At 32.6% G+C, this 13,710-nt stretch overlaps 1 protein-coding gene across 1 annotated transcript in view; it reads left to right on the forward strand.

The window, feature by feature from the left end:
- LOC108574762 (broad-complex core protein isoforms 1/2/3/4/5-like) overlaps positions 1-5,879 on the forward strand; it is a 37,101-nt gene extending 31,222 nt beyond the window's left edge. The window contains exons 8-9 of the mRNA XM_017937406.1: positions 559-673; positions 5,770-5,879. Coding sequence (XP_017792895.1) covers positions 559-673; positions 5,770-5,821 — 167 coding nt within the window. The 3' untranslated portion in view covers positions 5,822-5,879. The remainder of the gene's footprint in view (positions 1-558; positions 674-5,769) is intronic.
- The last annotated feature ends 7,831 nt before the right edge of the window (positions 5,880-13,710 follow it).

The following is a 13,710-nucleotide window of genomic DNA, read 5'->3' on the forward strand; positions in this document are numbered from 1 at the left end:
GGTTTGAAATATAAATTTTGTATCGATCGATATTTTTACGATCGTAGTCTTGAATTTAAATTATCAATATTTATTTTAAATTACGCATGTTTACAATGACAAACCTCCAAATTGATTGTAAATATACGTGTACACCATTTTTAATAGCTACATTTTATGGGTTAATCTTGAAAAATTGTCTCATATTAGAAATGTACGATATAAAAATATTTGATACTTTTACATAATATTATAATAAATTTACAAGTATTTCCACTATTTGTAAGGTACACACTTAATAGTATTCTTTTTTTGCGATTCATATATTCTTCTTTGTTAAAAAAACTATATATATATATAAAACCATTTAAAAATCACCGTTTCATCTTTATAACATATGTTAAATTTTAAAACATTACATTTTCTTCAAATTATAATTCTGTGCATTCACGAAAGAGATAAAATAGAACGAATAGAGAAACGGATAAAATATTCGTTGAAGGTAGTGGTCACCAGCACTGTTGCAGTATCAAATTTTCTGCATTTCGTGAAAATACATTTTTCATTGAAATTTTAAAGCTTACGTGACCTCGAGGTTTCCCACAGTCGACGTGAGCAGCGTGAAGCAAGTGTTGGCTTACAAGTGCAAGGAGAACTCGACGGCGCTCAAGATGAAATCTATTAGATACATTTGGTAAGTTGAATTAAATTTCTGATTTACTCTTTTCTATCTTTTTTACCTCTCTTTCTCGTAAATCAAAACTATCAATCCTAGCACTAATCAAATCTGTTGTACTCCATCAAAGATAAGTTACTAAATTTCTGATCATTTTTTTTTTTCCTTAGATTAAGTGCACGAAAGATCGTTCAGTTTCGTGTTTTGCTAATTATTTCAATGTGAACATGCACGGAAATTTTGATCAAAAGACGTTTAATGTCCCCTATTAAACAAACATTTTGTGGATATGTTTTTAGTTTCACAGAATCTGCTAGTAATTTCCACATTGATATAAAATAATAATGATAGTATGGATGTCAGTTTGCTCTTTTAATAATTTCGCTGTTGCAAATTTTTCTTTTCAGTGCTTGCAATAACAATCTTATAATTGTCATTGTTGTTTTGTACGATTGCTATTGGAGACATTGGTGATATGGGTGTTCCATAATACACTGCTCGCCAGAAAAATTGCAGCATCTAGGAATTAGGGTTGCACAAATCTGGAAATCACACATGTTTTTCGGGCTACCCAGAGGAAAAATGACCATTTTTAACCAAATTTTCATTATTTTTCCCTTTCAATACCTCAAACAATATATATGTAAATTTCAGATTTTCGATTTCATTTTTAAAATATTGCAATTTTTATGGCGAGCAGTGTATAACTTCGGTGATGGATTCAGCATATAAAAATAAAAAAAATGTTCATATAAATATACGTCTGATGTGACATTGTTTCCGAGTTACAGCCATTTCCATTTTCCTGTAACTCTTTTGACAAACCGAACTCTTCGTTTAACTGTTTACAAGTAACGTTTGATATCTCATTAAATGAGTGACCAATCAATTGGCCACCTTGATCGTTGGATTTAAATCTTCCGCATTTTTATTTGTTGGGGTAACTGAAATTTTTCATTTACAACATGCCGGTAGATAACGTTGAAGTATTCCGGCAGTGTATTGGAGAGGGTTACCAGTAAATTCGAACAACACCTCGCAATTTTGAAAGAGTGAGGAGGTTTATAATGTGACGTTCAGAAGCTTGCATTCCAGACGAAAGCGCTCACTTCGCACAATTTCTTTGGAGAATGTAACTCGAAAATAAGGTCATATCGGACATATGTTTATACGAACTTTCTTTCTTATTTTTGTATGTTGAATCGACCGTTGAATTTATACCCATATATTATTGAATATTCTGCACAAAAACTTTATAGACAAATATATAGGGTGAGCTACGTAAAACAGACCATCTAATTGTCTTCTCTAGCTATTATGTAGAAAAATTTTCTCATACCACCATAGCTGAATAGAGAACATAATTAGGTGGCCTGTTTTACGTGGCCCACCCTTATAATTACAATTATTATTGTACTTCAACAATGTTTTGATCAGTCACCTACTTATTTTTATTTTCTCATATTGTTGTTGAAAAATGTTTTTATATTGAATATGCCATCAATTTAGATATAATGGTAATAACACTGGGCCTTTGTGTACATCAAATGCAACATCAAGACAAAATCTTATCTTCTATCATATATGTAATATTATTACCAAAAAAAAAGGCAATTCTTGGGAATAGGGTGCTCAGCACTGATTTCAATGGCCTTGAAATATGTTGTCAAGGTCAACATTTTAAACAGCTTTTTCCTATACATGTTACTACCGGACTTATTTAGTTTATATGACATATGCAAAAATACTTTCAACGTTGGATATCATATTCTGTAGATTTAGGATAAGTTTACATTGAGTTTAGTACATGTTTATTGTTATGTTTGAGTTACGTTTGGCTTTATCTGTTTAATCTCTTAGCATTTAGCATCCTTATTGCAGAACAACGTGAAATTGACAAAAATAAATTGAAGCAGTTACCGATTAATTCGGTCGTCGGTAAGTTAGTGACAGTCAACGTTCATTATCAGTTGACCATTAACGGGTTCGTTTGACCATCGAAACGTGGCCATTAAGCAACTGTGATCATTAACGAACGCGTCAAACAAACAAACAAAGCAAAATACTTCGCATATTTACCTAGTGCTTTAAGTTTGGAGAAGTTTCAAACTCAAACAGGAAGATCTTGAGTTTGTAATCCACCTAATTGGTGGATTAGGTTAGGTTAGGTTAATATCCCGACCGCCACCAGGCAACCGGCTATACATGCCGGCGTAGTATGTTGACGTACTGTTGTTTATAGAAACAAAATGACGTCCTCGCCAACATATTTCAAGCTTAAAAAAAATTGATATGGTATAAGCAAAGTTAGGAAAAGGCACTAAACTACAAAATTACCATACATTTTACTGGTATATCGAAAACTAAAGGTGTTCAGCGGTAACATGTATAGAGAAGAGTTGTTCAAAATATTGTTTAAAACAGCATATTTCAGGGTTATTGAAATCGGTGCTGAGGACTCTATTCCCAATAATTATAAAAAGAAAATATATGGTGTGGGGAATTTAAATGGGAGCACCTAACTATCTCCGTTATTAATGTTCGTATGAAAAAACTGCAGAGGACGAAGTTATACTCATTGGAGGACCATATACAATCGCAAATGAAATTTTTTCTTAAAGTCATTTTTTTATGAGATTTCAATGTCGTTGAAGTTTTTTTTAAATGGGACTAGATATTTTCATCGTCGCGACAGGTTAGCTGAGGTCCAAATGTCGTTTGATTCATCTCGACTTCAGCTGTCACATTTCGCGGTGATGAAAATATATAGTCCCATTTGAAAAAACTTCAATGACCGTGCAATCTCATAAAAAATGACATAAAGAAAATGCTTCATCTACCATTGCATGTGCCCCTGTAAGCAGTATAACTTTGTCCCTTGGAGTTTTTCATACGACCATTAACCCCTTAACCTACAACAACGTGTTAAACTCGTGGCAGAGATTCTGGTGAAGAAGTGACAAAAATAGTTGCATTAGTAAGAAAAATTCATTGCAATCCTAACTTTCGTTTTAATTTGTAACACCGAGGATTACTAAATGTAATTAATCTGTAACAGATTAGCTTTTGTTTCCTGATACAGTACTAAAACAATAAATGGCTGACGCTTAGATGCGTAGTCAGAAAAGAAATCATACGTTAAGGGGTTAATAACAGAAATATTTAGATGTTCCCATTTAAATGCCCCACTCTGTATGTACATATTTATTTATTTATTTACAAATTATATTTAATTGTTGCTTTTTATTATAATTTTTACGTGTAAGATGTTTTAAACATTTTTTGCATGTAATGAGGTAATTTTAACACGTAAGACATTTATAAGATGTTCATAATGTACACGATTTTTATGTTTCTGTGATTACTATCCCAATAGCTGTTGTTCTTTATCATAACGTTTACAACAGTTAAATATAACTTACAAGCGGAATATAGATCGAAGATTCAGAGTTTAAATACATACGAAGGAATAGGCAGGATCAAAGAGAAACGAAGTCATCAAGATTTGAATCTGTAAGCAAAAAAAAGTAGCCTTTTCTCGCTACCAAGTATCTTACAGATTACGCTACGTGCTTGCTTCGCTTAGGGGTTGAAATTAAAAAAACATGTAGACCTTAGGAATTCTAACATGAAATATTTAATAAATTATTAACTGTCTACATTTAAAAACATATATTAGCATTTTCAATGTTTCATGCTTTTTCGCTATGTAAAACCTCATTGAAAAATAGCGTTGCACCTCGGGGGTTATTAAGGAGCTTCTCCCTTATTAAGAGGCAATGTAATTAAAACTCTCAGGATCTTCGGACTAATAGAAAGAAGTTGAACTCTATCATGTCTTAATCTACCCTGATTTTTAATCAGTATGTAGTATATCGCCAGTAATGTGTGTCAAACGTGTTGATTGCAAGTAAACTATCGAAAAGAGTGATTATAGTTCGGTCTGTTTTCACATTGCACAGCAATGTTGGGCAAAAGTAATTTCGAATAACGAATAAATTCCAAGTTTCCAAGTCTTTTTCCAATGAATTTTATTTGAATTTAATTGAAGTATCACTCTTTTCTCAAACATCTCGTCAGAAATCTTTTGGGAGGAAGGTAGATTAACTACAGTAGGTTAGGAGAAAAACCTGTTAACAGGAACTGAAGAAGATATTGGCATGAGAGTTTTGAGACTTTCACGGCCCGGATCGTTATGGGTGTTATTATTTGAGGCTTCCGGGTGTACGCCGTGTCCAAAAGAAACTATATCCCGACGTTTCACCAGCATTGCAGCTAGCTTCATCAGGGTCTGGAGACGCACTGATAATGGTGTGCGTCAGGGTGTTCACTCCTATAAGTACCCATGTTCATTTAAATCAATTAAAAATCCATTAACACGTTCCGTGCCGCGTTGGTCGCATACGCCCCACTCTGGACTTTCCGTTCAGGCCATTTGATATTTCGGCCTTTTCCTTTGCTCTATAGCATATTTTAAACCAATGATTTTTGCAATCTTATAAATATTGGAAGACATATAGGGTGAAAAGCAAAACTGTTAGTCTCGACAACAATTTAAAAATTACTTCATTCATATCTGTGAATAAAACTGATGTCGAGTCACACTCGACAAAGGAGTCCAAAGGGTTAAGCAAAAGCTTCTAAGCAGAAATTTTGAATATCAGTTCACAAATAACGCTTGGTCACGGGGCGCGGCTTCGTCAATCGGTGCCGCCGCTTAATATTTTCATTTCCGACTTCATTGCATCGCTTTCACCAACTGTACCGGTAGCCGATGACCTAACGTCATCGCGGTATAAACTATTCTAGAAGGGTGTGATCATGGAGAGGGGAAGCTGGGGTTGCCTTCTGGTAAGAGGACTGTGGAAAACAGCGCAGCACTTACCCCCAGTACCTCCATCGTGTAAGAAAGCATTTATAAATTTGTAACACAGGCATTATCAGTAACGTGTATATACTGCATACTGAAACAAAAATCGGAGTAGGTTCGAGCATGGGCAAAGGTTGAACGTCTGCTTGTAAAGAGTTTGGGAAATTGATTTCAACCGTTTCACCAGTAACACACACTACTAACTAATTGGGGATCTAACGGGGGTCTAACTGTCTGTTCACAGTGAGAGACAGGAAACAGAAAGATCACCGAGAGCAAATCCAGAGGATAAGTGAATGGTGATTGGAGTGCGTTGAACGTGCAACCATGTTTGAAGAACTGCGCGGCGTTCGTTTGACTGTAAGGGCTCTGCGCGACTAACCTTCCTGTTTCATCCTTTCTTAGCTGTCAACTCTTCAAGATCATAAAGTCACACATTTTGATTAAGCTGCCTCGTCATATAATTTGACCATGGCTCTTGATACTTTTCAAGCAGATCACCCGAGAGGAGGTTTGATTTTGCTTGAGAAGATGGGAAAATTTTAGGGAATCGTTCAAGAAAATTGAATTATTTCGGGGATAGATTCTGCCTTCGTTGGAACAATGTCGAAACTATTTCCACAGTTAAAGCTGTTATAGGCTTAACTCGTTAATTACTTCAGAGTATCAAATTGCACTGAAACAGTGTGTTACAGTAATTCGACAAACGATTCAAGTATCTTTAATGGTACAAGATTTAAAAGAGAAGAACTTTTTTAAACGGAAACGTTTAAAAATTTTTTTAACGAAGGGTTCCGGCTTTTTGCCTAAGATTCCTTGTGAAACGTGATTTTCTATGTTCCAGAATTTGCGATACTATCTAGATAGTAGCAGTTACCAAAACATTGTACTTTTTATCTTTCAGATTATCCAATACGTTAATTAGTATTATTAAATACTAATGATAAAGTTACTTCTAATAATATATCGTTAATTTGAATTTGAACAAATTTTAATTTACGTTCGTTTAAAAAAAAAAAGAAGCAAATTTACGCACACTCTAGAATATTTAACCATTCGCTATTAAAAATTGAGCCTTAAAATCACGAAATTAAACAACTTCCATTCGCTAAATGTATTTAAATAGAACGCTGAATTTGAGTTACAGTTAAACACGGAAAAACGGATAAAACGTAAACGAATTAAAGAAACGTATTGTAAGTTTTTTAAAAATTAATCGATAAATAACTAGATAAGAGCAAAAAGTATATAAGAACAAAAAGTCGAAGTGGCTTATTTAAAAAAATCTATCTCTGAAAAAAGAAGGTGAAAAAATTAATTTTAACAGTTAAAAGAATTAATAACATTAAACGATGCAGCTTTTACAGATAGTATTCGAAAATTGAAAAAAAAAAAAAAAAATGGTACATTTCATTAGTAGTAAACGAAATCGTTTATTATTGAGAAAGTTTTTATTAATGAAAACTTGTAAGGGGATATAGCGCTAGTAACCCTTTTAGGAAGGCATTAAATGAATTGATTAGGATGATAAAGTAATTTATGTTTCTTTCTAGTAAAACATTAAAGGAACGTTAAATACAGAGCAAGAGAGGGTGGTATCAGTCGATCTAACATTAATAAGGGAAAAACGGAAAAGTTGCCTGCTACAAATAGCAGGGAAAATGTTTCATACATTCAGAAACGTACGATTTGTTTCTTTTATATATTATATTTAAGTTACGCTTCACAGTGAAAACATTGAAGAAATAGTGATCGATCTTCGATCTCGTATTATTTCATATTTTTGTTGGTTTAAATTGGACGGAATATTGACACGTTTCGATAAGCATTGTAAAGTGAAGGAACATTTCGATTTCCGTAAATCGAAGTTTCTGCTTTCGTGCAATTTTTTAAAATTTGTGCTATTCTCAGAGTTAATTTAATTTTTCCAACTCGACCGTTAAAATACAGTGGAATTGATATTTTGTAGAATTTGGCCAAATTATACGTTTCCGTCGCTTATCGGCAAAACGTATCAACGATAATTATAAACGAGACATTGATTGCTATTTCTTCGTCAAATTTTCAACTATTTTCCATCGCTGCAAAATGAATAACGAGAAAAAGGAAAAGAAAAGGGCAACTACCGGAATACAAGGGTAGTCATTTTCATATAAGAAAATGCCTAAGGTTTAAATAAAAATGAATAAATGAATAAATTCATATGTGTGTATGTACATGTATATAGACACAGATATATACAGATACATACGTACGCATATAATTATATTGAATAATTATTAATGAGAATAGATGAGAACTTATATATTATTTGTTGGGAGAGCATATATTATACGATATTTAATATATTTAGGATATTTATTTGTTGATTTGGTGATAAAACACACACAAACAAACGACACACACACACACATATACACATACATGCACATATATAGTTAAATAATTTTTACAAGGCCTATGAAGGGTTTAAACAAATAAAACATGGTATTTCTAGAGGGATAAACATCGATTGATCACTTTCGCGACTCTAATTCATTTTCTTTACTTTTTACTTTTTGTTTGTCGTTTTTAGATTCTCAGTTAGAAATGCGAATTGAATATTTCACGTACCAATACCTACAGTATCTTTTTTCCTTACCGAGGTCGATTCGTTTTCGGAATTTTTATGCATTTTCGAAGGTAAACGAAAATTTCCCAAATATCAGATATTTTCTATTTATTAAGTGTTATTAATTTTCTCCATTGTTTGCTATTTACTTGTAAGCGTATTATTAAGTATACGGGAAAGAAGTGCAATTAATTATCGTTCGATGATTGGAACTGTTAAACAGCAAAGCCTATGGCAAAATGTCGATTAACTATTGTGAGGCCTAATAAATACGCATTATAAAAGAACCTGTTGCTCAATAAGTTTCTTTTAACTTGTGCAATCTTTAACGTCGATAGTCGTTTCGTTGAATTTCGACAATCCTTGGATGTAAAAAGAATTTATTTAAAAAAAAAAAAAGAAAGAAAGAAAAGAATGGATCGATCTCTGTAAATAATTTTTGAAATAGAACTATCTCTTAACCCTTTCACTGCTGTTGGCGCCTATATTGGCGCGTTGAATATTTGCTCGCGCTGTGTCCTTGGCGCCTATAGGCTGTTTAAATATTTTCTCGCGCTGTGTCCTTGGCGCCTATAGGCTGTTTAAATATTTTCTGGCACCGTGCCCTTGACCCCTATAGGCGTTTCGAATATTTTCTCGCACCGTGTCGTTGTCGCCAATTCAATCCTCAATTTTCAACCTTTGCGTACTTTCGCTTTAATTTTCGAAACGGTAAACTCACAAATTTTATTGTAAAATTAAAAAAAAAATTGAATAACGTACAAACGGAAGATTGTCTCACTCCCTTCACGTACTAAAATCTGTCGCAGTGAAAGGTTTAAACCAGTGCAATATTTTTACGTTAACCACGAGTTTGTTGAATTTCTTCTCGGTAAATTACATTGAAAAGAAAGAATACTGTGTATTGAGTGCAGGTTTCCCTAGATTCGCAAGTTTATTAATTTTTCTTTCGTCACCGTAAACGGTAAGTAAATTGTTTTAAAATAACATACGTGTAACTGTTTTTGTTAATTGTTTATTATTGTCGGTTATATGCAGACGAAGTTGCATAATTCATTTGAATGTTAAAACTGGTTTATAAACGTAAAAACTCAGATAGACTATATTAATCGTTACAAATCGATTATTTTTATCGAGTCTCTGTTATTTTATAGAAGTATTAAAGTATTGGATTTGGGGTTTTATTGTGGAAATCACGCAGATTAACTAAATATCGATCGATCGTGTTCTAAGACGAGAGAAATATCGATGGTGAAAGATTTGAATAGAAATTTTACAGCGTAAGAAAACGAACCTAGCAATAAATTTTCTAAATTAGTAGGTAGTAATTGAAATTTCCATGGAAGGTTTATCAATTTCGGACGTTTTCAAATACTTTCGCATATTATGACTGAAAATGATCTTAAGGGACTAGTTTGCCTTTAACTTTCCAGAGTTGGCTCTCGTATCGGCTGTAAATTGATCGTCAATTTAAAGCAGTTTCGAGCCGTAAGGTTTCTCGAAATTTCATAAATGCTTAGAAATGTTTTCCCCCACGCGGGGGTACAATTATTTACTTTGTAAATTTATACATATAATTCATCCATGGTTCGATCGTTAAATTTGCCCAGATTGTTTAAAGAAGAAAAACAATAATAATTCTATTCAGTTATTGAACGGGGTTCAGTCAACCGTTTCCCAAGCAACGCATTATGTATTTGTAAAAAAAAAGAGGAAAAACATGAAAAAACAGTCACCTTCTATCATTAGGACTCTAATTGTTACATTTTTGATCAGTTATTTTTTTATAAAGTGAAATAATTTGTAAATAATGTAATAATATTATTTTTATTGTTATTATTGTTAACATTATTATTGTTATTAATTAGTTCCCCGAATAGATTGAATTAACCAAGCGATTAATAACAATAATATTGTTAGTGGAATAATAGTAATAAATAATGAAGGACAGAAACTTTTGTGATGAATGGTTACATTAATAATGGATGTTCAACAAATAATTGACCAACGCGTCTCGGTGTGCGTCAATTATTGTTAACTGTTGATTATTATGTAACCAACAAATTAGTCATTGATCAACGAGCTAATTTACTTAGGGCAGAGAATTCTCGCGGAAGTTTTACTCTAGATGAAAATAGAAGTCGGGGAGACGAATGTTAGTTGTTTGTCCACGTTTTCCTTGTGATTTTCATGGGGAATCATGATTGGTCGACGATGTGACTATGGCGATTACCAAAAAAAAATATGTATCTATTCTCTGCTCTGTTTCTGCCGTGAGAACACATGTACTACGCGTGCACATATATATATAATTCGGCGGAGAATTAAGAAAAATACAGTAAAACAAAAAAAAAAAAAAAATAGAGAAGAGGAGGAATTTTCGATTCTGTGAAGAACGCGCTATTTTTCAGCGGTAGGATCAAATCACAAGAGAGAACGCTTTTAATAATTGATCAATTTGTGGAAATCGTTGAAATTGTAAATTGAAACTCGATCGAACGTAATTGAAAGTAAAAAAAAAATGAGAAGTTCGAATAGTTTAGAGACACTTATTAATGAGTATTAAATTGAATCATTGAGAAAGAATGTTGCAAAGAGGGTAAGGTAACACAAAACTTTGCGACCACAGGAAAAAGCGCACGATTTTTACATTGAAGGAAGAAAGAAAGAAATGCATAAAAGAAAACGGAAATGGGGCGTGTGTGCGTGTGTGAGAGAGAAACAACAGAAAATTTATGAAGATATACGAATAATCTAGATACCAGATAACGAGATGACATACTCCATGCCTTACATAGAATTATCTAAGCCTAAGTAGATGTACCTAAATTAGTCGTATTAATTGTGATCGATTAAGAAAACACCATGGTCAACAAAAATGGAAAATAGGAATCGTGATTTATACCTAGGACGAATTTCGCGGGAAATCTTCGAGATTGTGTGGATATTCTTCTTTAAGTGACTTAAACGAAAGGAAATATCGGCTTCCATTTTGTAACGTATTGCATAATATTAAAAGCTTTCCTTTTTCTTTTCTTTTTTCTGCAATCAGTATGCAAAATTCTATAAATTTCACTTTACATAATTATTTGAAATTTTTTTTGTAATTTACATGTTTTTACCGATAATTATATGCATGTTTAAGAAACTAGGGGAAATGAGTTTCATGAGAAAGTTCCGGAGGGAAAAGGAGGCAAACGATTGTGATTTAAAAAAAAGAAGAAGAAACTTGTGTGTGGTCGTTTAAAGAAATATTTTCATCGACGATTTACTAGAAACAAATGCACGATAGTTAGAAATATTTATATATCTTTAGATTCCAATTGTTATATACAAAAATCGTCAATGAGAAGTTCCGATAAACGAACGAATTAATATAATTAATGCATTCGGCGAACATGTTGTTGACCAAGTTTTTTTCTTAATTAACTTACACCCCAATTAAAGTGGAAAGTGGCGCTGATTAACTAGAGAAGTCATTTTAGAAGTTTGCAAAATTTCAATTTCATAAATTTCAGAACTTTATGTGTACAATGTGCTTGCTAACGAAAAGATAGAACCAAAAAGGAAACGAATCATTTCTCGCCGGATATTTCGATTGGATTCTTTTGTTGTTTTTCTTTTTATTTTTCGTCGTATAATTCATTCGTGAAAAATCGTTCTCTATGTTGGTTGAACTGAAACATTTCGAAGCTTTATAACAAACAATATCGTGGCAATAAAAGATTAATAAATTTGTCGAACAGTTTGTGCAAAAATTAAACTGAAGATTAAATTGCAAAAGGAATTCGCCTGAAGCGAAATCGGTGAACGAAAAAAAAAGAAGAAAAGATTGCCTTGTGTTGGTTAAGAAATCGATCACGGATAAATGAAAACGATCCAAGTGATATATATTAATAATTGTATTCTGATCATTAATGATGATTTATTTCCCCAAAGAAATATTTCTACATAGTTACCGTGTGATAAAACAGATAGAAATAATAGATATTTATTTACTATAACATTGTTTATTTATACGAAAGAAATATTTTAAAATCTTATTCTTTATTCGTTAATTTATTTCTCTAATTAACAACTCTGCGACGAAAGTTGTCACTTACGATCGCGACAATATACATACATGTTATAAATGCGTGGATCGGGATAATAAGTTGCGAGCGCGGGAATATGTTGAAAGAAGAAAAAAAAACTATTTTATGTTTATCGCAATAGCCACATAAATAACCAAATAACCAACTACAAACGAGCAATTAGCGAATTTTTTGTTACTATCGATTTTAACGAGAATATTAGGTAAAGAAAAATTGCCTAAAGGTGTAAAACCAAGTAGATGGCTGTTTACTTATTTCTACGAGTAATTAAGTAAATAGGAAAGATTGTTTCCTACCCGAAATCTTTTAACGTTTCTTTCTTGAACGTGAAATGCGATTCGATCGCTATGAAAAGAAATCAATTGAGAAGCTACTGTTTATTTCTATAAATGAAGAAAAAAACAAAAGAAAAGTAATTCATTCGAAGATACATAGACATTCTGGAAATGGGGTGTTCATTTGCATGTACGTTCGTGTATATTGATTATACATATACACCGGTGCTTCTCAACCGTACAGTGAAATTAATTTTACAGTTAAACCGAGATAAATTCAATTTCTTTTTACTAACTCACTTAGTGACTTTTAGAAAAAACAAACTCTCTTATTATCGGGATTTGTTGGTTGAGAAACACTAAATTCGACTCCTTGATACACTGTGTTGCCTCTGTTAGAAACAAAGCAAAAGCGAAATGAAACATTTTCCAAGGAAATTGTAATTTGAAACAAGAAAAAAAGCCAATTACGGTTATAATATTTTGTACAACAATGAAAACCGATTGAAATGAAATGTTACTATGAGAAACCGGCTTTTTGGAAAAAACTGTTGAAGGGAGTCGAGAGACATTTGTCTTACGTGGAAAAATTTGAGGGGGAAAAAAAATATGACGAACGCTGTTACGAAGTTTTACTTGCCAACGAGATCAATTCAACTTTCGAATCAGGATCTGTTTCGATTGTTGCGGGTTGAAGTGTTGCAAATTTAAGGTATATAAACAGTTTACCTAAGAATGTTTAGCGCGTATAATTTTACGATACAGTTTATACAACGAAACGAACAAGATGTTGTGATAATTGGACGTTGGATGTTAAGCAACTTCAAATTTATTCGCATAAGTGGTGTAAAACTTCGAGGAGAAGGGAATATTATTTGTACAATTAACCCACGTGAGAAAGCAAACAAACGTGAAGTGATGGCAATGCCGATGGTCTTCTCTCTAAAAGCTGAAAATGTAAAAAAACACCGAGAGAAGTGCCCGCGGTTGTGATAAGCTATTAGTTAAGTTACAATTAGTCGATTTACTAATTAATTAGATGATCGTCCTAACCGGTTAGTACGGCTTCATTGTCCTGATTTGTTGTTTGTCATTTCTTTTATTCTTTTCTGTGTTATTTTCAATAAATTCACGGATTATTTTGTTTAAATGTTTGCCTGTTTATTTATTTATTCCTCTTTATCATTCCCTTTTAATATCCTTCA

The sequence above is a fragment of the Habropoda laboriosa genome, unplaced genomic scaffold, assembly GCF_001263275.1.
Source record: "Habropoda laboriosa isolate 0110345459 unplaced genomic scaffold, ASM126327v1 scaffold11, whole genome shotgun sequence".
Classification (NCBI taxonomy): domain Eukaryota; kingdom Metazoa; phylum Arthropoda; class Insecta; order Hymenoptera; family Apidae; genus Habropoda; species Habropoda laboriosa.